Genomic DNA, 23,633 nt, shown 5'->3' with positions numbered 1-23,633 from the left:
ACAATATAAATACAGTGCATAAAAGAGAAGAAAAATAAAATTTATATAAATAAGAAATAATAAGAATACCATAAAAAAAATTAATAACATACCTGAGAGATGAGAGATTAGAACACTGAAAAATAATATAAAAAAGATCAATAATAAAAATAAGTAAAAAATAAAAAAAAAACAAAGTTAAATAAAAATAAAAAAGACACTTTACATATTAAACATAAAAAATAATAAATGATAAAAAAAATTCATATGAATTAAAAAACAATAAGAAATAAAAACATAAAAGAGAGTACTATACATTTTTATAATGTCAAATAAAAAGAAAAGATTTTATAGTTTATTTTAATTCCGTGAGTTCTCTTTAATTTAGTATATTTTGGACTATAAATTTTTATTATTTATGACTCTTTTATTACTTATAATTACTATATAATAAAAACAAATAAAGTACAATAAAAATAAAAAATAAAAACAAAAAAATCATACAAACATAATATATAATAATTACAACCAACAATATATATCATATGAACAAAAAATTATAATAAAAAGTAAATAAAATTTATATGAATATAATCAAATAAAAAAATAAAAAATTTTATACATAACATAAATATAGTACAATAAAGGATAAAAAAAATAATTTATATAAATAAAAAATAATAAAAATTAATAAAAATAAAATTTATATCAACAATAGTTGTCATATAAATAAAAAATACAATAAAAATATAATAACAGAAAATTAAAAAAATAACATCAGAATACTAAAAAAGTAATATGAAAAATATTTATCATATAAATAAAAAATATAATAAAAAATATAAAAATTAAAATATGAAAGAAAGAACTAAAAAATATTAAGAAGAAAATTAAAATCTTTACTTTGACAGTGATGAAAACAAATCTGAAAGAGTTTGATAAAAAAAAATTCTGTAACGAAGAACATAGAAAGAACTACTGTGTGAAATTATGTGGTTATGGACATCCTTTTTACAGAAGAAATGAAGGGTATAGTTGGTAGATATGAAATGAATTTCTTACCTAACTCCTCCAACGGTCATTAATCTTCCCAACGTGAACGCAGAAGCTTGAATTTTTAGCTTCACGTGAACGTACGTTCAGAGGTAAAAGCACTTCTGGGTTAGGAATTCCAAAAAATTGCCAAACATAACAATGTGGCGTTCAAGACGTTCAAACGAGCTTTTATGTTACCCAACGTGAACCCCAAACACACCCTAAGCTTTCAACTGTAAAGTGCTAACCCAACTTGCAGGGGAACAAGTTCAGATTCTACCCCAACCTAAACTTGACTATACCTCAATCTAGCTTTCAACCGCAAAGTGCTAACCCAACTTGTAAAGGAATCCTCTCAGGATCATAACAACAAAACGTAAATACATACAATGAATTTCTGAGATAATAATGGCTTTTTTTAACTCTTTGCCATTTTTCACTTATTAGCTTTTTCTTACAAAACCTCACATTTTGTCTTTTACCAATGAAACACAGACAGACTCATTGAGAAAAAGAAATATTCAATGAAAGCCATGAAGGAGAAGAATAAACAGCTCAAAGAGCTATGGGAATCCAAACGTGTGCTCTCACTCCTTATTTCAACCATTGGCGGTTCTCCCTTATTACAGAAGGGGAAGCTTCCAAGGTTGAAACGGTTCAACCGAGCCAACTTCTTCTTCTTCAATCCAAAAGATCGATTCGGACGGAGAGAGGAGAGAAAGAAAACTGAAAGCAAATCAACATGCAATTATCTCTCGTCTCTTATCATCAAACTTCATCAATCTAAACCTTCCATCTTGACTTTGTCTCCAAGAAAGAATTCTGATCCTTAATGAACCCTTGATCCTTGACAGCTCCATCTGTTCCATTTTTGTTTCTTCCTTCACGTAGCTACAGTAACTATTTTCTGTTATGGATGAACAAAAGTGGAAACGAGCTTCTCCTCATAGATCTTCTTCTCAGAGATCTTCTTTTTTGACCGAATCGAATTGCTTCTACTTTAGGCATGGAGATCTTGAGACTTCTTCACTACTTCTTGCCTTTAATGAAAAAGATCTCAGTCACGCTATACCTTGGATCTTCTTTTTTTCAAAGGCCATCAACAACCTAACATTTTTCCTTCTTCATAGTTTTACTGTAATTTCTCTGATAACTTGCTTTTGCTTCTTTTCTGATTGACATAATATGACCAAAAACAAAAAAAGAGGAGAAAGAAAAGAGAGAACGGTAAAACTTTTGGTGAAAGCTTTGAAAAAAATTAAACTCAATTTAATTTTTAATTTCAATTACCAAGAGGGATAGAGTAACGTATGGAACTTGTGGTTAGTTGGAAAATGTGTCACTTTAACCAAGGGAGTAATTAATTGAATTAAATTGATTTTTGGTTATCAAGGCATGTGAGAGAGTGAACATTTTTGTGATCACCATATGGAACTTTTGGTCACTTGAAGAAATTTCATTGTGATCATTGAAAAGCTTCTTTCAAGGCTTTGGGCCACTTGATTCTTTTTTTTAATTTATGATGGGCTTTGATGGATTTGGCCTCCTTGGATTTCTTTCTTTCTTTAAACAATTAGCCACTAACATTTGAATAAATTATGTCCAAAGCTGAATTTTTTTCAATGATCCATTTGGACTTATGATTTGGGCCAATTTGATTTTTTTTATTTCAATGCACACTCATTTATATTAATTTTGCACATGGCTTGATTAATAACAAGTTGGGCTCATATTGCCTTTTGACCCAATATGAAATCTGCACACTAGCAAACACTTTAAACAACTTTAACAAAAAAAAAAAACACTTTAAACAACCTATTGGAAACAAATAACAATTTAATAATGTTTAATCATCAAATTAGATATTAGTTTTTCAAACTCAACAATATATGTTATTATATCTTTAGAGACATGCGAATTAATATTCTACAAATAAACCAAGTTTAAAAAATGTTTTGTTAGTACTATTAATGTATTAATAATACGTTTACGATAAAAAAAATTGTCATTATCAAAATAGATGTCCGAGTGATAGATTGTACAATTCTCAACAAAAATTATCATTAGATATCAGTATTCATCCTCTTAAATGGAATATATATATATAAACCATAAAATTATAGCATGAATGTTATGTATGTTGTTAAGGAAAAATTATATATACCAAAGAATAGACAAAAAAAACTTACAAATTTCAAATCGGTAGTAGATTGCATAAATTTATAAATATAGTATTGCATCTTGTTGTTTAAATCTATCTTAGTGAAGACATTTATCTACAAACACTAATAGACTCATATAACTACTAGATATTAATTTGCATCTATCTATTGAAGATAAAATTCTAAAAAAAAGATAGATAAATAATAATTTATAAATAGAAGATAAATTTTATAATTAAATAATATATGAAAAATTAATTTATAATTAAAATTATTTAATAATTATTAAAAAATTTAAAAAATATATTTTATTGTTAGAACTGTTTAATAGTCTAAAAGTTGTTGGATCATCAAATTCCTTGCGCATAAAAACATGTGAAAGCTAAGATAAAATTAAAGAACTTTTGACAAATTCTTATTTAATAATTAATATGTTAAATTGAGGGAAAAAAACCCAAAAAATTTTACTCAATGTCAAATAAACTATATCAAAAGTAATACATGTTAAAACAATTTCATGACTCAATTAAGAATCTACCCGACATAATGAATCCTTAGGGCTTATTTGATCTAACTTTTATTTCTTTCTTTTATTTTTAATACTTTTAAATTTTATAATTTTGTGAAAAATGAAAATTTAAGAGATAATTTGGGATAATAGAAAGGAGTTCTTTACTGAAAAGTAAATGTTATAACTAAATTTTTAAAATAGTGTGAAAATTGTATATAATGTGCATATTTATTTTTTTATTGTAAAAAAAAAATCTTAACTCTAACTATAACAAAAACCGAGAGGTATTTACTTTTACTATTTTTTTTAACGTAAGAATGCAAGGCATTTAACGCTAACGTTTGCATTAAAAAATTGTATCAGTAACAGAAAAAACCATATATAAACTAGAGATTTAAGTGAAAAATTACTGACTCGAAAAATTAACTCAGAAGAGAGAATTACCAAGCAATTATAAAGATTGTAGTCATAAAAACTTAATTACCCACAGCCATATCCCGAAGCCTAAATACGACGGGACTTGTAATAATTGTTGCACAAACACAAATTGACCGGGGTTTGAGAAAAACCAGAACCTGAGAACCATTTGATGAAATTATGCAAATAACATCGCCAAACTCCACCCAAATAATGTTTCGGGTTCCGTAGTTGTACAACCGCAATTGTGTCACATACAAATTGGGAGAGCTACCTAATGGAAGAAAGTGAAGGCTACATCTATTCAGTGAAGTATTTGACTGCCATAATCAGCATTAAACTTTTCATATTTATGGGCATGTAGGTGAGCAGATGGCCTTGTGTTTTTCAATGCTGCTTCTATATCTTCATACCTGATTGGCCCAACTTTTGGCAACTCTGCAACACAATTAATGCGAATTGCAAATGTCAACATTGAAGGAACAGCACTACCAGGAGTAACCAGTGCATGTAGATTGTGCAAACTGACATACCTTCTTCCGGTACCACCTCTTGTCTCTGTTCAAGTTGAGACATTAGGCGTCTCAAAGGCTGCATTGCTGTCTCTTTGCAGAGTAACCGGATATCTGACCCTGAATATCCTTCGGTCCGCTCCACTAGCAAATCATAGGGGATCTCTTCCTCATCAGGCTGTGGAGGAAGGAGTTCCTCGAACATGGATCTTCTTGCTTCTGGTTCTGGGAGTGGTACAAGGATCTTTCCAATATGGTCAAAGGAAAACCATTAGAGAGGATAAATTGCATGATCAGACTGCTTAGGAGGTATCATGTGAACATGACTTGCACAAAGATATATTTTCTACCCTAAAAGGAAAGAACAGTCAGTGTGCTGATCAAAAGAAAGGATCTATGAAGTTGGTTACATTCTTGGTAATTCATGTGTGTGCCTCCCAAACATCTTAGGTTAATTTAAAATAAGCCCAATTTATAGTGAGCTTCATGCATACTGAGCTTGCAAAAATGCAGCTCTACTTGGCTGGCAATGCATCTCCAGATGGAGTAAAATTAATATATTAACCAAGACAGAATGTCAATTTGTTTAAAGAATAAAATGTTCAAATTTTGGTAGTGAACAATGAACTATTATATGTTGAAAGGATACTCGCTTCTCAAGACGGCGGAGCATGGCTGCATCCAATTCCCAGGGAAGATTTGTTGCCGCCAAAACAAAAACAAGCTCATCAGTCTTGGCCAAACCGTCCATCTGCAATCTAATGCAAATGATCAATATTTGAGAGAGCACAACAGAATACACGTCACTTCATTGTAAATTGATAAAGGAGCTGTAAGGTGCTGCAAGGGAACTAAAGGAATTGTACGTTGTGTAGTATAAATACAGAACTATAAATACAGTGAGATAATGTGACTGAAAATTTCAAGAGTTAGTGATCTGGTCGGATCACGGGTTAGTGAAATATTCAGTTTCCTCAATAAGAGTAAAGTATTACCTATCTTTCTTAGTCCGGTAAAATAATGGTCAAATGAATCTCGGTCACACTAGCTAGTTAAAGGGTGAAATGAACAATAAAAAACATATTCAGTAAAATTTCCTCAAACTTAGTCCAGGTAATTGTCCCCACAACATAAACAATGTGGATCCACCTCTATATAACAGTCATATTTTGGATGGTAATCACTCTCAACTAGTACATTCTCTTTTTGCTGACCATATATAGGAGGCAAGAAACAAGTCCAATATATGCAATAACTTCGAATTCTATCATAGTTGATTTTATCCAAGGACAGCTAACATATAAAGTGTTTTCCATACAAATCATGTTATTATCATTAAGCTGGTGATTATGAAATTATATTTAGTTTAAGAAGAAAGCATCACCTGTATGAGTAGTTCAGTTTTTAGTCGTCTACTTGCTTCATGTTCACTGCGTGCTTCACCGCGTTGACTAATGATTGCATCAATTTCATCAAGAAATATGGTTGAGGGGGCATGGTGTCTTGCAAGCTCAAATAACACCTTTATCAACTTCTCGGAATCACCTGCAATCTAGAATAAATTCTGTAAATGTGCATGCCCAGTTGCCCACTGTATTATAAACTAAACAGAGAAGGACAAGGAGCACTTTGAAAGCTCTTTCTCTTCCTTACAAGATAAAGGCAATTTAATCCAAACAAAGGAGGAATCTAGGCATTCAAATGCAGCAATGTCATCTAAAATACAAGAATAATTCTAGATCCTCCTAAGGAATTCTCCTAACAGTCCTCATAATTGCCAAACAAGGAAAAATATTTGAATGCTCTGAAAATGTATTTAGTAACTTAAAAAAAAAAGTAAGTTTTTAAAAAAAAAACATTATGCTTGTTTTAGAAGGATTATTTGGAGGACATTGCAAAACTCATAAAACAAATATATCCACACTCTTTCTTTCAATCCAGATCATCCCTAATATACCAAGTGGCCGTTTTGATCTCCTGGCAGTCTGAATATGATATATGATGTGAGTGCCTCTGGGTACATATTTGGCTAAGTAACAGAGGATGACAGCAGTACCATGTCTTTTCTGAACCAAATAGGATATGAGATTGATTAACAAGATCCAGGCCACTTGTTGCACCATACTATTTCATCAACAATAGTTAGTTGCATCACCTTGTAGACAAGATTAGTCTATCTTCTTGTTCGGGGAAACAGAATTGCAGCATTATTCTTTGCAACCAAGATATTTAAATCACTTTCTTGAGAAAATGAACACTGCAGACTTATAAGTTTTACATAAACGAAAATACAAAAGAAAAATAAGTACTTTGGAAACAAGGGGGAAAAAGAGTTATGAGTAACATGCCTCGCCATTTGCTGACAACAGATGATGCTGAAATATTAAAAAATGTAGTCTGGCACTCTGTTGCAACAGCCTTTGCAAGCATTGTCTGCATCATTCAAATTAAAGTTATATAATTTTCAACAATTTAAATAAAACATGGATATCCAGAAAAAGCTGTGTTTTTATGTCGAAAGAATTTAGTTTAGTTTGAGAGTAAGATTTTATTTCACTGAAAAACAACAATCTCTTGCAATTTTAGTAGACACTGAGGATCAAATCCCTATACAATTTAGGGGAAATATTAACAAACCTTTCCTGTCCCTGGTGGGCCAAAAAGGAGAATGCCTTTCCATGGAGATAACAGACCAGTAAAGTACCTAGACAAAATGAGAAAGATCAGTGTGACTACAAGAAGTTTTCACCTCATATGTCCAGTAAATGGTCTACAACATGCATATTCAAGAGTATTTTAACATGCAATGAGACCAACCGTTATCAAGTTATATGGCCAATATTAGGCAAAGTAAGTCTTAAATAGTGAAACCTACTTGGGATACTTAATTGGCATCACAACAGCCTCTTTTAGCAAAAGTTTGGCATTCCCTAACCCCTTGATGCTTTCCCACTTCACATTTGGACTCCCACGAATTATATCCCTGCCAATAGTATGATGTGGAATAATAAAGATAAAGATAAAACGAAAGAATCACACATGAAATCCTTGATCCAAGCACAATGTATCGGTTCCATATGACCATCAGTTGTATAAATGTTTGTGAAAGATTAGGAGAAAATTTACCTACTTAAGCTCTCTGCTAAAGCACGCATCTCTGCAGATTCAAAAGGTGGAAGCAAAGACTTTTGCCTGAAAATGTTCAGGATAATTAATTATCAGTAGTTTAGAGAATGAAAATTTTTTCAATCTACCATAACATCACTCAAAGTCAGAGCTTAGCAACAATCCAATTAATTTGCTGCTCAATTAATTACGGACAATAACCTACATGTTTGTGATACATAGGATTCCAATAAACTGCTCTAATTAGTGTAGAATACACCAGTGACATCTTTGTTAATAAGATTTAATGTTTCATTTTATACATAACAAAGAAAAACTAGAAAGACTTCACACTACTATCAATTACCCAAGCAATCAACTTCAACCAATAATTCATAAAATAGATTCAAGCATTGAAAATGAAGACTTCAACAATTATAAGAGATGCAATTAATATCCAATCATAACACGATTCACGACTCGAGCATGCCAATACCATTCCTTCTTTTTTTCTTTCTACACGATTAATCCATACAGAAAAATAGAAGTGCTGAATTCTTTTGGTAAATAATACAAAGTGATGAGTCAAAAAACCATACGGCCTTTCGTCCCCATGGTTTGGTGAAAAGCCATTTGTCTGCGCCGGATTCTGCCCCTGAAACACATAAAAATGAAGCACGGATGAGTCAAATTTGAAGCATTGATGAATGGTTCACGTGAAAAATATGATGTATCAGACATAGGAACCTGGCTCTGAAACTGCTCAAAGATTGTCATATCAGATGATCTTTTAGCTTGCAGATTGCCGTTGGATGCATGGTTCAATAAGTTTCCATTACCAACAGCTTTATCAGCTGCCTCACCATTCTCCACCACTTTCTTCCTCCCAAACATCGCATCATAATTCAATTTGAAGTCCTATAATAATAATAAATAAAAAAGACAAGAGAGAGAGAGAGAGAGAGATGAAAAATTGTAAAACCCTCGGCACAAATACACTAAATCCACCAGATCAAGATTCAAAAGCACAACCAACGAAAATTCAGACAGTAAATGCCTTCTCAAATAGAAATAAAATTTCCTAGAAATTTTGCAAGCTAGTTAGAACACTAAACGACGGAAAATGGATCCAATCTAGTAGAACAGCTCAACTAGCACGACGAGAAAACGGAAGAAAAAAACAACCGATTAACAAAAACACATCAAACCGATCCTACTTCTACAACTGCATGACAATGCAATTGAAAGCATCGCAACAAATCGTCCAAGTAGGTTGATCGGGGGAACTGCAGTCCAAGGGTTCGTAGCGCCAAAAACGGAAAAAAGCAGCAAAATAAATTGAGAATTGCGCATGGTTTTAGCGTTGAAGATCTTCTGAGGAAACAAACAAAGAGAGATGGAGAGAGAGAGAGACTCAGACCTGGAAGGACCAGCGAGTGGGCATTGGTTCATCGGCCATGTAAGAGAGAGAGAGTTGAAGCAAAAAGCGGTTTCTCTCTCTAGAAGTTCCGTGGCCAGCTACACCAAGAGTATAGTATGCAAAGCAACAGCTTCTGACTCTGGAAAGAGTGATGAGCGAGGACAACCAACAAAAAATGAAAGGGATACTCTTTCTACCTTCTACTGAGTTGGAGATACTCAGTCACGTGCTGCCACCACGTCTCTACGCTCAAGCTAGTGTGAGAAAGTTAATAAAGCAAGAAGAAATGACAAATAATTTTTTAATCCGTAAATATTTAAGTTTTTAAAAATTTTAAAATATATATTTAAATTTTTTATTTTTTAAAATAAAAAATAAACTGACTCTATATTTAAAAATTTTTTAAAATTAAACAAATTAAATTCAAGAATTGATATGTACAAATTTTGAAGAGGCCAGATATTTAAATATATTTTTAAATTCTTAAAGTTTTAAATATTAATAGACTAAAAAGTTATGAATCGATTTATCTTTTTCTCATAAAGTAAAAAAAAAGATAGATTAATTATTCTTAAATTAATATAATTAAATTTAAATATAATAAAAAATAAATAATATTTATTTACTTATTAAATGGTTAAATAAAATAACTGTAATAGAAATTGTAATAGTGATAAAATGATAATAATACTAAGTGATTAGAGGCTTAAAAGCTACTGTGTGGTCTAAAATAAAACTTGTCTAAATGGCAGTATGTTGCTAAGGTTTGGTGTAAATTAATTGGGCCAATATGCCAGAATGGCTTGTCGGTCCTACACATGTTTAATAATCAATTAATTCATTTAATTGATGTATATAATTTAACAAATGAAACATGTGTGAGAAAAAAAAGGGGAAAATAAGGCACTCCAATCCACTCTATATAGGCCAATTCAATCATTCACAGCTTCTAAAATTTATAGGAATTGTGTGACCAAAAATCATATAGTTAATGAAACTCAGCAAGGGGTTGAAATCCACCAACGAGATGCATGAGGAAGAGGGATTGATGGCGCATCAGATTTGATTACCTGGATGACATTGACTCCAACACCGCTGCTGCATCCAATGTCCAAGCGGGGCGGGTTGGTTGACCAGCTACATTTCCCAAATAGGGATTTGTCCCAATACACATTTACAATTGATGAACCAATTGAATCTTTCAACTTTTATTTTTATCAGTTAAATAGTTCGACTTATTTTTTAAATTTTGGAAAATTCATGTTTCTTGTTTGTTTCGAGATAATCCCCCGTCCATTATAATCGTTAATTCTTCATTACTTAAATTAATTCGTAATGAATCTAAATTTTATTTAAGATTTATTATTGACTAATAAATTAGTTTCGACTAATTCAAATTGAACAACACATAAGACTTAAAAATTCTGTTTATTATTTAGCAATCTTAATATTCGAATTTAGATGTAGGATATTAAAAAACACATAATTTGTTACTTCAATTTTTTTTAGTTAATAAATTGGACAACCTCCAATCTTAAATACTTCAATAGATTTGACAACTCTCAATTCTAGATACACATTTCACCCACACATTCCTCACACATTTTATCACAAGTGAGTTTAACATAAGTTGGCTTTTTTATTAACCCAAGTTGGTTTACTTGCTTTTTTTTTTTTTGTCTTGTTGGTTTACTTGCGATTGGCCTTAAAGTCCTTTATAGCCCAAATTAAGAGGAGACAACGACACTGACCAAAAACTGCAAAAGTACATTTAGCTCAGTCCACCTATGTATAAACATAAACTATGATGATTGATGAGAAAAGAAACTGGAGCTATATCTCATAAAATGAAAAAGAAAATGGTGCAACCACAAAGAATGGTTAGTAGGTCCGTTAATTTAATCATGGAATAGTTTGCCCAGGTTGTAAGGATTCAGTCGCTAATTCTTGCGTGATTAGCCATAACTATTAACCGAAGATTTGAGCGACAAAAGAGGATTGAGTCATATTATATCCCGAATAATTTTATAACCAATACGTAATTGTTTAGCTTGATTTTTGGTTTACTTTTGACACAACGGTCGATAAATTTATATTTAATATCTCAATTCGAAAAAATAGATACAACTTCTCTAAAAAAATGAGTTCAACTCGAAATTTATTAATTATAATAATATCGAGAATAACTTTGCAAACGATAAAATTATATAAATATAAATGAATCAAAACTTCCTAAAAAGATGTTATACCAAAAAAATTTGAAGAGTGCCATTAAAATATTTCACCCCATTTATCTACTAAAATCCTAATTTCTCATTTTTCACCTTTTTCTCATTTTACTGCAGTCGTTTCACTCTCTATTCTCTGTCGCGCGTTACCAATGCACCTCACTACCATCGTCACCGTTTGAAGAAGCAACGCACTGCACTGCTGCTGCATCTTCTCCCATACGTCGCGCCACTCCTGTGCTTTCTGCAATCGATGCTGCTGTTGCTCTTTCTTCTTTCCTGCATCCCCCTGTACTCTCGACGCTGCTGTTGCACCTCTCCCATGCATTGCGCCGCTCATGTTTTCTCTGCAAGCGACATTGTCGCTGCGTGCCTTCTTCTCCCCCCTCACGACATTGCATTATCGTCGAGCCAGAGCCTTGTTTTGCCGCTTCTCCAATACTGCATCTCTGTCCTTGCTTCCACACCGTTGTGTCGTGTCTTCGCCACTTCCATCACGTGCTGCTTTGCTTCGTTCACCCAAATGGTATGACCCAAATAAACATCCACATTTTAGTGAAAAGAACCATCCGTATACATAGTAAAATGAACATTCTATGGGCATGTGCATGCAAAATCAAGCAAATCAAGTAAAATACCAAGGATATACCCAAATAAACATTCACTTTACAATAAAAAGAACCATCCGCATATATAGTAATGAGACAGCAGTTGCGGGGGCACCGGGTCGTGGTACAGCACCAGCGGTGGCATAAGATTGCGAGAGAGTTGTGGCAAAAAAAAAAGGAATTCAAAGTTATGATTAGACCTAATTAATTCAAATTTGGATTTTTGAAATTAAAATCAACTTTTTTTAATCTATTATTTATGTTGTTCAGAAAATACGTATTATTGTTTTCTTATATTTTTTTAATAATCAACAAATATTAAATAAGATAAATTCTGACCATTTTTTATTAATTCTTTTTTATTATAAAATATTTTGACGATTATAAATACTTCCACTAGTATCTGTAATAATTATCCATTTACAATGACAATTACATTACTCTTATTTTTAAATCACACTCTCTTCTATGTCTCTTCTCTCTAGAACTGAGTTCAGCTCTTGCTACACATTCTATAACTTAGACTTTGATAATTCTGAAACAAGAAAAGAAATTTAATTCTGGAGTAAATTTTAATTTCTAACATTTCAAATAAACTCTAAACTTAGAAGAATATGATCCTACTACTATGCATGTCATCTTAGAATCAGAAATGATCAACAAATCAAAAAATATGATCCTACTACATACTGTGCATGTCATCTTAGAAATTGAGAACAAAATTATTCGAAAGCATACAATGACGCATTCAGTGGCGGAACCAGAAATTTCATAAGAGGAGGGCCAATTTTATAACAAAAAATTAACAAAATATAATTTGTAGCATATATATCAAAAAAGTAATTATATTATATAAAAGTCAATGTTCAACTACATACTTTAAGATTTTGATATTTTTAAACTTGCTCGACGATGCTTCATGGAACTAAAATCATCGATTATCATCTCTGAAGTGAATTTTGAAGCAATTTCCTTTTCAATATATACAATCATACAATCTGCTAAAAATTCATCTTCCATCTTATTTCGAAGCCTTGTTTTAATAATCTTCATAGCTGAAAAGGCCCGTTCAGTTGTTGCTGTTGTCACAGGAAGAGTCAAAACAAGACGAATTAATCTATCAATTAAAGGGTATATATTTGATTTTCCTGTCTCTGTCAATTTTTGACACAATTCAGCAAGAATAGACAAATTCTGAAAATCTGGAGCTTTAACCACATCAAGTTCATAATGTTGTAACTCATAATCCAATTGAATTTTTTCTTGCTCAGAAAAATCTAAAGAATAGAAATTCTTTACAAGATTGCATATGTTGCAAACACTGAATAACTTGAAAGCATCTTTAGGATCTAAAGATGTACTCAATATGAGGAGCTCGGTTGCTTGCTCACTAAATCTACTATTTAGCTCTTTCAATTGAAAATCTATCACGCTAGTAAAAATGTCAACACGATAGTGGTGTTCAACAGTGACAACATCCTTTTTACGACGAGACCGAATTATGTCACTAAAAGAAGCACCCATATCAGGTATCTGAATAGCATGATCATTGCAGAAAGAACTAACTTTCTCCAAAAGTGCTCCCCAACTACTATCTCTTAACTGTTGAATCAATGACTTTGTACTAGAAACCAGATGCATAGCATTCAAAATGTCTTGAGATTTTTGTTGCAATGCTTGACAAAGTTTATCAGTGATTCCCATGCTTTCTTTCATCATATGCAAAATGAAAACAAAATCAAATGATAATAAAGATTTAAGAGCATAAGTAGCATCACCACGTTGAGAATATGTAGATCCATTAGTAGCCAAATCTTCCAGAACTGAAGTTGTTGCTCCAAACATACGTAAAAGGCTACAAATTGAGTTGAAGTGAGAGCTCCACCTAGTATCTCCTGATCTTTTTAATGTGCCAATTTGATTTGCTCCCATTCCTGTTTCAATTTGATTAGTTGCAACTAAATGAGAAATTTCAGTTGCATAAGCAGATCGTAATTCATCATTGCGTTTGCAAGAAAAGCACACAACATTGATAATATTACTCAAACTTTGGAAAAAAACATGAACATCAACAACTTCTTTAGCCGTGGCAACAAGAGCTAGCTGTAATTGATGAGTAAAGCAATGAACATAATATGCATAAGGACATTCTTGAATAATTAAAGCTTGTAACCATTTCCACTCTCCACGCATATTACTATCTTCGTCATACCCTTGACCTCGAACATTTTGAATGTTGAGATTGTGATGAGATAATACAGAACAAATCTCTTGTTTTAGAGTAGCAGAAGTAGTATCTTTGACATGAACAACATCTATTAGCCTTTCTTTGACAAATCCATGCTTATCAACAAATCTAACAACAAGTGCCATTTGTTCTCTTCTAGAATCATCTCTAGCTTCATCAACAATCAAACAAAATTTTGCATTACCAATCTCATTGCGAATTTTATTTTGCACCTTTCTAGCAAAAACATGTAGAATTTCCTTTTGAATAGAAGGTGATGTGTATATTGCATTTTGAGGAGCATTATCCAAAACAACTGCATCCACTTCTTTATTGTAAGAAGCTAATAATTTTAACATTTCAAGAAAATTTTCTCGATTCTGAGACTCATGACTCTCGTCATGTCCCCTAAAAGCACAAGCTTGAAACGTTAACCATCTGACAGTATCAATAGAGGCTTTAAGACGCAATAAATTGCTTAAAACTTGTTGTGAGCTTTGCTTAGCCAATACTTTGTCAATGTGACATAATTGATTAAGCAAATCTTTACAAGACTTAACAGCAATATTATGAGGAGAATTAAGAGATTTACCCACATGAGATAAAAATGCACAATCCTTTCCATTATTCACTTTTTTCCAATTGCGAAATCCTCCTGATGTGAATGGACTTGATTTTCTAGAAAATAAATAGCATGGAAGACAAAATGCAGCAGCATCCACTTCTGGCGAATATTCTAGCCAAGAAAAACTCTTAAACCAATGAGCTTTGAAACGACGATGATGACTTTCTAGACCAGAAAGAGGGTACTCATCCATAATAAATTGATATGATCCAAACTTTATGTATGCTCTACGGATTTCATCTTGTTGATTGACAGGATAATTCCAAATTTGCGATGCGGACGCTTTCCGAGATCACGCATCAATGTATCAATATTAACTTGATCTATTTCAGACCTTCTTATTTTGGAAGCAGGGGGTTGAATATCTTGCTCAACAAGTTGTGTCACAGGTTGCTCAATAATATTTTGAACATTACTCAAAGAATCTGAAACTGAATTTTGTTCATCATATATTCTCTCTTTTCTCTTGAAAAATGAGTGAATTGTTTTCATCTTTGACATTTTTAACTTAACTTGAATTATCTAACAAAAAAACAAAAATAATTGCATATATATTATTTTCTTTAAAAAAAATATTAAACCTATTGAGCAATAACAAATAATTTTAGAAACACAAATATATAATAACCAAAAATAAAGTTATTGATTTACCTGATTATTTTTTTGTTCCAAGTCTCACCCAAAAATAATTCTATTGAGTTTTGCCCTCACTTCAATCTTTGAACACTGTCCATTATAAAAAAAAATTAAATTAATTATTTTAAATAAATAATATAAATAATACTTGACATTGTTATTAACTTAAAAAAAATTGAAATATACCTCTTTGAATCATTGTTGTGCATTTAATGGTTAATATTTTGCTGTTCACTTTTTTTCAATGGTTTTTCTTCATATGTCTTATTTTGGTATGAAAAGAAAATTAGAATGAGAAGAGTAGAAGACCAAAAGTTTGGAAACCACTAAAAGAGAGAAAAAAGTGGCGCTGATGTCTCTGATGGTTTGAAACAAATACTTGAAAAATGTACTAGTGTTACTTTAATTAATAACATGGACTTGGGCTAGTATAATAGAACCATTTTTATTAATTATTAGAATGGGCTATTTATTAACAAAAGCAACAATAATTTAAATATCTAATACATAGTGCAGTTTTTAATTATTTTAATTTATAAAATTTTATAACTTATATTTTTTTTAATATTATATATAAAAATAAATTTAATATTATTAATTATTATTATTTACTATTTTTTTTTTAATTTTGGGGACCATGGCCATCTTAGGCCCCTAGATCCGCCACGCATTATATTGGCATTATGCCATTGTATAATAGTTGTTATTATTTGCACATAGTCCAGTTTTTTCGTACGGACGTAACGGATGGGAAGTTCAATGAATTTGGCAAGCAAAATGTAGATAGCAGCATATGTTTATTTTCAAATAAAGATGAACTCACTTTAATTATTATGATGGAAATGAAAAAAAAAATGGTCTTTGTTTGTTGGTTCTCAATAACAATATGGGATGCACACGTGTATTTGTGGCTTCGATTCTAATAGTATTAAGTCACAGTTTGGATAAATAGCTTAATTAAGTTTCTTTTAAAATAATAATTTAAATAATAAATAGTTATATTAAAAATAGCTTATAAATAAATTATTTTGTATTTGAATTTTTAGTTCTACAAGTATTTATTTTATAAAAATGTGATAAAAAATAATAGTATTATAAAAGAAATTATTTTTTTAAATTTCTCTATAAGCTCTTAAATAACTTTTTAAAAAACTGTAATTTCGTTTTAAAAATTACACCAGATATTAATATTACTATTTTCTATAAGTCAAAAGTTAAAAAAAAAATATTTTTAAAACTTTTCAAACGCACACTAAGTATGATCGCATGTGCATAACTGCATAAGGTACGTCAAATTTGGACCCTTGAAAGCAAAAACTCATCAAATGCATTACATTACATGCATGCATGTGTATGTCTTTGAAGAGAACAAACAAACAAAAAGAAAAAATCACCGACCATTATTGTACTTATTGATGAACTTAATAGACATGGCGCCCACAAGTTTGTGTGTAAATTGTACTGTAGCTAAAAAACTAAAATTTTAAATTATAATTACAACCATTCATGATATTGTGATTTAAGTTGCATTAGTATTTGCAGTACGAAAATCAACTTGGGTTGGTCAAGTGGTCAGCTTACTTGTTCGTTTAAATAAATATCGAGAGTTTAAATTCTGCCTTATGTATGCAGCAACTCATTGGCCAGCAGCAGATCCTTAAATAGAGCTTAGATTCGCGAAGGATTAGTTCTTAACCTGTCGAGTTGGGGGATGTACAAACATCTTTAGTAACAAAAAAAAATTAATTAAAAAAATGAATTAGTGAACTAACTATTAGATGAATCCAACTTGATTAAATACTCAACCAATTTGATTTATTATTTCAATCCATGATCAAAATCCAAAGTGAACTTACCAAAATATTTCTATAAATTGATTGAGATTGATTATCAATTTAATTTTGATATTTATAATTATATTTATTGTATATATTTATATTTTTTATATTTTATATTATAATAAAAAATTATATATTTATGTATAAATACATGTATTATTTAATTTTTAATATATATATTTTATATTTTAATATATATTATATACGAATAATTAATTTTAAGAGTTTCTACATGTATGTTTGACTTATAATTTTTGTTCTCTAAATATAGGCTAAGTTACTAAAATAAATTATTTATCTTTTAATATTATTAGAATATAATGTATAGACGTAAATGCATTTTTTCTATTTCTATAGAAACTACCATAAAGATACTATGAATTATGATTTGGACGTAAACTGTCGAAAGGTGTAGCTGTTTATATTGGATTGTGTGTGAGAAGAAACCGCTATATCCTTCTAGCAGTTTCTGATAGAATACTTAAAAAATATAAATCGCAGTACCCTATAGCGATTTATGTTTGTCTATATATCCCCTAAAAAATGATATGTCATTTATTAATATAAAAATTCATAACCGTTTTTAGATTCATCGAATCTAATTTTTTTCATTTATACTGACGTTGAATTCAATTTAAATTTTTTTTTATTGTCCGAGTCATATGGCTGATTATCTTCTAAATTAAAGTTAAGTTCTTATGATATGAAATTCATACAAAAAATTGCAAAATAGAATTTTGTTTGAGTGCTGCAAGTTCAATTGGTCTTTTAAAATTTACAATATAAAATTTATATTGGAATACTATAAAAAAATTTGACAATAATTATTCTCGTTTTCTAAAGGTACAATGTAATAAGAAAAGAAAATGAGAGGTTAAAGTTCTTAATATTATGTGACTTATTGTGATGCATTAAGTACACATAGACAAGTGGTTGAAGTCATTATATATTTTGGTGTTGTTTGCATAGACTGTATCATGCTTTTGTTTCTAGTTTAATACAATAATATATACTACTTATAAAAACTTATATTATTTTTATACCACTTTCGTTTACATCATGTTGTAATGAATTTAGAATGGTACACCAAAAGGGATGAATATTAAGTTGATTAATTCATGATAGTCGAAATGATATGCATACAATACATAATTCTTTATTTTATATCTCTATAAATTCTATTTTAGATAAATAAAAAATATTTTTATTTTACATGAATAAAAATTTAACATATCATCATTTAGGCTAACTAGTGTAGTGTCAAAATTTAAAAACATATGTAGAGTATAAATTTAACCTAAATCGTACTTAAATACCTGTCAAACTCACAAATTTAAATTTTAAACAAGGCACACCAATCCGATGTTGTATTTAATGTATAGATGTTATATTTTGATAATATTAAAAGACAACCAATTTATTTTAGTAATTTGTCCCCCAATATATGTTTACATTCTTAATTTCAATTTAAAAAAATTGAAAAGGGACCGAAGCTAATATATTTGAGCTTGATTGCAACTTGGTGAGCTTATTAACGCGCGCTCAATCCAACGAAATAATAATACTATGAGAAAATATAGTAAGTTAATAGAGTATTTATATAATGTGTATAATGGGGATATAGAGATATTTGATTTAGTAGAATATCATATGTTTATTATTTCTGATATCTAGATGGTTATTCTGGATAGTATAAGTGTATTGTATTTGAGAAATTAGTAATATTTTATTCTAGATGTTCATTTTTAACTCATATTAGGCCAAATAAATAGCACATTATACACATTGTATAAATATTCAATTGACTCCTTAGCGAAATTCAAATACTATGTATGTTTGATGGAATAAATTTTTATAGTGGTTCTTGAGATTCACAATTTTTATTGATTGAGTTTTTTAAATTTAAAATTTATTATACTAGTATTTGAGATTCAACTTCAAACGCTATATTAGTTTCTTGACTTTTTTTATTGTTTTTCGGAATGATACATTGAGTTATCTCTGACTTACCATACTAAGTACAAAGTTAAATAACGTGATTTCATTTTGGTGCTTAAACAATTAAAAAAAAAAGATATCGATCATTTAGAAAATAAAATAAGTTAATACGATTTGTACATTATACAAATTTTTTTTGTTTTTTTATTTTGTCTTATTTGAATGTTAAACAAAACGGCATTATTTAACTATATGTCTAATCTGTCAAGTTAAGTCATAATCAACTCATTATTTTATTTATTGATGCAGCATTAAAAAAGATTCAGAAACTAATATAGTGTTCGAATTTCAAAAACTAGTATAATAATTTTTGAATTTGAAAGATTAAAATATTAAAAACCGTAAATCGAAAACACTATTTTGGAAATTTATTCTCTGCGCCGTTATATTTAATTTCATATTATTGTGGGATGAGATTATTATTTCTCAAAGAGGCTGAGCCTATTATCAGCAAGCCTTGACTTGTAAGCAGCATTCTTGTATTCCAACCATGTGAATTCCTTGTAAAGGCTCTCTTCATCTTTCGACATGAGTGATTTCAATGGTGCTATCTTTTCACTTAATGCTGCTCCTCCAAAATATATCATTGACATTCTTGACTTCTTTGACTCTGCCAATACCCTGTGCTTTACACTTTTAAATCTTCTATTGGTCATTACCTTCACGTGTGCAAAACCAAGTCAGATAAAATTAAATAAAAAATAAAATATACTTTTTATTTTTAATGTTTGTGATTTTTTTAAAAATATTTTTAATATTTAATTTTATTTATTTTTTTATTTTCGATCAATTTTATTCTTAATATTTTTTATTTGTGTCAAAATAATTTTAAAATTTTTTAATTTTGTCTTTAATATTTTACATAGAATTAATATCTAAAGATAATTTTAACATAAATAAAAAACGTTAAAAAAAAATTAAATGCAATAAAACATTAAAAATATTTTTAAAAAAATTACAAACGTTAAAAATAAAAATATATTTTATTCTTTAAAAAAATTTGGAGGAAAATAATAAAAGACCAACTAGTAGAATGAATCAAATATTGGAATGTCATTTTCTTAACAATGCAATATAATAGTAAGCATATATGACTTTTTTTTTTTCGACACATAGGTACACACACCCCTAAAACAAGGACATCAGTCGCTGGCAGATTATGAGGAACAAGATTGAGACATGATTCCTGTTCTTCCCTTGAGAATGTAGGGTATTATTTGGTCAAAAATGATATCTATATTCTTTTTTTATGAGATTACAATCACTTATTTTTCTTTGATATTGAATGTGATGTGGAGTCTATATATAATGGTGCTGGCTACTGGCTAACGTGCCTTTAGCATGGTACTTAATTTGTTAAAAAAATTTAAATTGTTAATATTTAATGAATTCTAAACATTTAATTTTTTATTTTAAAAAATAAGTTAGATAAATTAAGAACCGAAATAAAAAGTACTATAGAATTGGACATATATAATATAAGATAAAATATTATTTTAATTTTTAGTATTTTAGTTAAATTTTAGTTTTGATTTTAATGTTTAAAACATTATATTTTTGTTTTAAATATGTTATTTAGTTGTGTTTTTTGTTTTTCGGTCAACTTTTTTTTCAAAAATTATTATTTTTTCTATTACAGTTTTTGGTGCTACTTGAAGGAAATCATAATGGAATAGTAATTTTGGAAAAATAAAAAACTTTCATTTTGACTTAAGTAACTAAAATAAGTCGAAATAAGATATTTGAAATAAAATAAGATGTTTCAAATATTAGAAATAAAAAGAGGATTTGATTCAAAGGTTAGGAATTAGTACAATACTTTATTCTATAATCTATATATTATATAGTCTAAGAAAAAATGATATAACGTGAAAAAAATACGAATAACAGAAGGGATAAAAAAAATACAAAAACTAAAAGTTAAAACATCTTGATTATACTAGAAAATTATGCAAAAAGATAAAATGGTTTTCATAAAAATATAATGTAATTTACTAATTAATATAAATAAGTGTTGTATTATACTTATTCTATCTTCTAGAATGACATATAATTGTTATTAGAAAAAAATAAACATGAAATATTAATTAATATAAACATTTGATAATTTTTTATTTTGCATGAAAATTAAATTTAATAAATATTTAAAAATCTTAACAATCGCAAAAAGAATAAAATGCTTACTTAAATTTAATAAATAAAAAATAAGTCCAAAAGTTAACTATTTTATCTTAATAATTAAATGTACATTTTTTTATTAATTAAAAAATATTTTAAATATACAATTAATTAATATAATTTTATTTTTATACAAATATCAAGAATATTTAATATATAAATAATATTTTTTATATAAAAAATTTAAAAATATTATTTATATATTAAAATTATAACTACTAAAATAAATTAATACTATATCTATATATAAATATATGTTTATTTTAATTTATTTTTAATATGTATTTAAATTATAATATATAATTTATATTAATGATTAATTTTTGTAGTTTATTTTGATGTTCAAATAATATGGTTAAAAAAAATTAAACACTCGTAACTATTTTGTCCCCTAAAGAAGAATAATTATGCTATGTGTATAAAAAAATTAGTCATTAAATTAGCTATTAGTATAAAATATATGTTAAAATATAGATACAAGATTTAAAATAAATTAAATCATAATATACATAAATATATTAGCCTATGAATAACATTTTACATGTGGTAAGATGAAGGAAAGGAGTGAATGGTTGAAGGGATGGGTAGGTACCTGCAAGGAGTCACCAACATTGATGAAAAAGGAAGTAGGATCGGGTGGTACGGAAACCCAACTGCCATCGTTGAGACAAATCTGAAGCCCTGATTCGCTGTTCGATCGAAGCACTGATATTATCTGTGGGTCTGTGTGCTCCCCAAACCCAATCAACATATTCCCATCCGCCGCCACGGGCGGATAGTAGTTCAACCTAAAGCACGAATCACTCCTCTCGTCCCCAACCACCCTACTCAGCGCATTCCTCTCCCCTATCCCCAGTCCCTCCGCCATTACCTCCAGCACCTCGCAGCACATCTTCTTCATCGCCACCATGTACTCTTCCAACGCGCATCTTCAACAACAAAATGTTTGATGATAAATGATTTGAATCTATTTTATTATAAAAAGGTGAAAATTCAGGCAAAGTCGAGTTTACATAAAGTTGATATCTTAGAGTCGTTAAATAAAAATTTAGTCAAATCAGTCAAATTAATTAACAGTTTTCAAATATCAATTTCACGTGAAGTTTACTGCACCTAAGTTTTCACTTTATAAAAAATATGGAATATGTCATGAAATTATTATATAATATAAATGATTGTATATCTAACATGAATCATGGAACCTGAAGAGTACGGGTAACTGGTGGAGAATGAGGAGGGAGTTAGGGGAGAGGACATCGGGGTTGGTGTTGAGGAGGAGGTACTCGACCCGGCCGACGTCCCCGTTGGAGCCAATTCGGCTGCTGCCGTAGCCAAAAGGGTCGTGAGGCGGCGCAGCCATGTGTTTGAGAGACTGCGGCTGGCTGAAGAAGTTAAGGGCATGGTTTTCGAGGTTGGAGATGAGGTGGAATGAAACGCCATGGTTGATGAGCTTGAAGAAGCCATAGTCCTGGCAGGCCTTGACCATTATTGTCTTGGCCTCCGGGTGGGAGAGGTCAACCTCAGGGGTGCCGGAAAAGATGGTTGGAGGAGTAGTTTTGCATGGCTTGATGGGGAGAAAGCGGTTTAATTCGCTTGTGTGGGACACAACCTTAACAACCATGGTGTTCTTTCTTGGATTCTCGCTCACTATTACTTGTTCAATTCCTTCCGATACTTGAGGAGAATCAATGACAATTTATACTCTCTTCTCTTAAGAAACTTAGGCGCAGTGTTCAGGTGAAGTTGATATATGAGAGTAGATTTAATTGATTTAATTAAATTTTCATTTAACGGCCAGTTATTAACTTCACGTAGAGTCGAATTTATCTAAATTTTTACATTCTTTTTATATAAAGTTGTATCACAATAAACGTTCAAAAACCATCCGAATTTATTTTCTTTTTATTTGTATTTTTAATTATTAATTTAATTTTTTTAGTATAATAATTTAATAATTAAAAATTATAAATTCCACTCATTCTCTCGTAAGTCTCTTATATTATTATTATATCAGTAGAGCCGTACGAACATTTTGAACTTTTTTTAGTGTTATATATTTCTGTGCCTCTCGCATTAGTCAACTCATCAATATCGATCAAATGTTAATAGTATTTGCAATAATGAATTAATGATACAAAAATAAAAGAACTTTAT

At 29.7% G+C, this 23,633-nt stretch overlaps 3 protein-coding genes across 3 annotated transcripts; all 3 read right to left on the bottom strand.

Moving 5' to 3' along the window:
• Positions 1–4,109: 4,109 nt before the first annotated feature.
• Positions 4,110–9,388, bottom strand: LOC112792397 (uncharacterized). Its single transcript, XM_025835618.3, has 11 exons — positions 9,142–9,388; positions 8,469–8,639; positions 8,321–8,376; positions 7,743–7,808; positions 7,492–7,599; positions 7,254–7,320; positions 6,965–7,049; positions 6,001–6,161; positions 5,266–5,367; positions 4,638–4,860; positions 4,110–4,542 (listed from the first exon to the last, which is right to left on the bottom strand). Exons 1-11 carry the CDS (start codon positions 9,178–9,180, stop codon positions 4,409–4,411), a joined length of 1,212 nt encoding a protein of 403 aa, XP_025691403.1. The 5' UTR covers positions 9,181–9,388; the 3' UTR covers positions 4,110–4,408.
• A 2,381-nt stretch (positions 9,389–11,769) lies between these two features.
• On the bottom strand, positions 11,770–15,022 carry LOC112783787 (uncharacterized). Its single transcript, XM_025826864.1, has 2 exons — positions 13,308–15,022; positions 11,770–11,878 (listed from the first exon to the last, which is right to left on the bottom strand). The coding sequence occupies exons 1-2, from the start codon at positions 15,020–15,022 to the stop codon at positions 11,770–11,772; spliced, it is 1,824 nt and encodes a 607-aa protein (XP_025682649.1).
• Positions 15,023–19,516: 4,494 nt separating this feature from the next.
• Positions 19,517–23,143, bottom strand: LOC112771685 (gibberellin 2-beta-dioxygenase-like). The gene is made up of 3 exons (XM_025816488.2): positions 22,682–23,143; positions 22,072–22,408; positions 19,517–19,960 (listed from the first exon to the last, which is right to left on the bottom strand). The coding sequence occupies exons 1-3, from the start codon at positions 23,098–23,100 to the stop codon at positions 19,721–19,723; spliced, it is 996 nt and encodes a 331-aa protein (XP_025672273.1). The 5' UTR covers positions 23,101–23,143; the 3' UTR covers positions 19,517–19,720.
• Positions 23,144–23,633: the final 490 nt, after the last annotated feature.

The sequence above is a fragment of the Arachis hypogaea genome, chromosome 13 (assembly GCF_003086295.3).
Source record: "Arachis hypogaea cultivar Tifrunner chromosome 13, arahy.Tifrunner.gnm2.J5K5, whole genome shotgun sequence".
Taxonomy (NCBI): Eukaryota; Viridiplantae; Streptophyta; class Magnoliopsida; order Fabales; family Fabaceae; genus Arachis; species Arachis hypogaea.
Note: the sequence above shows the minus strand (reverse complement) of the source record. Positions and strands in the feature narration are given on the sequence as shown.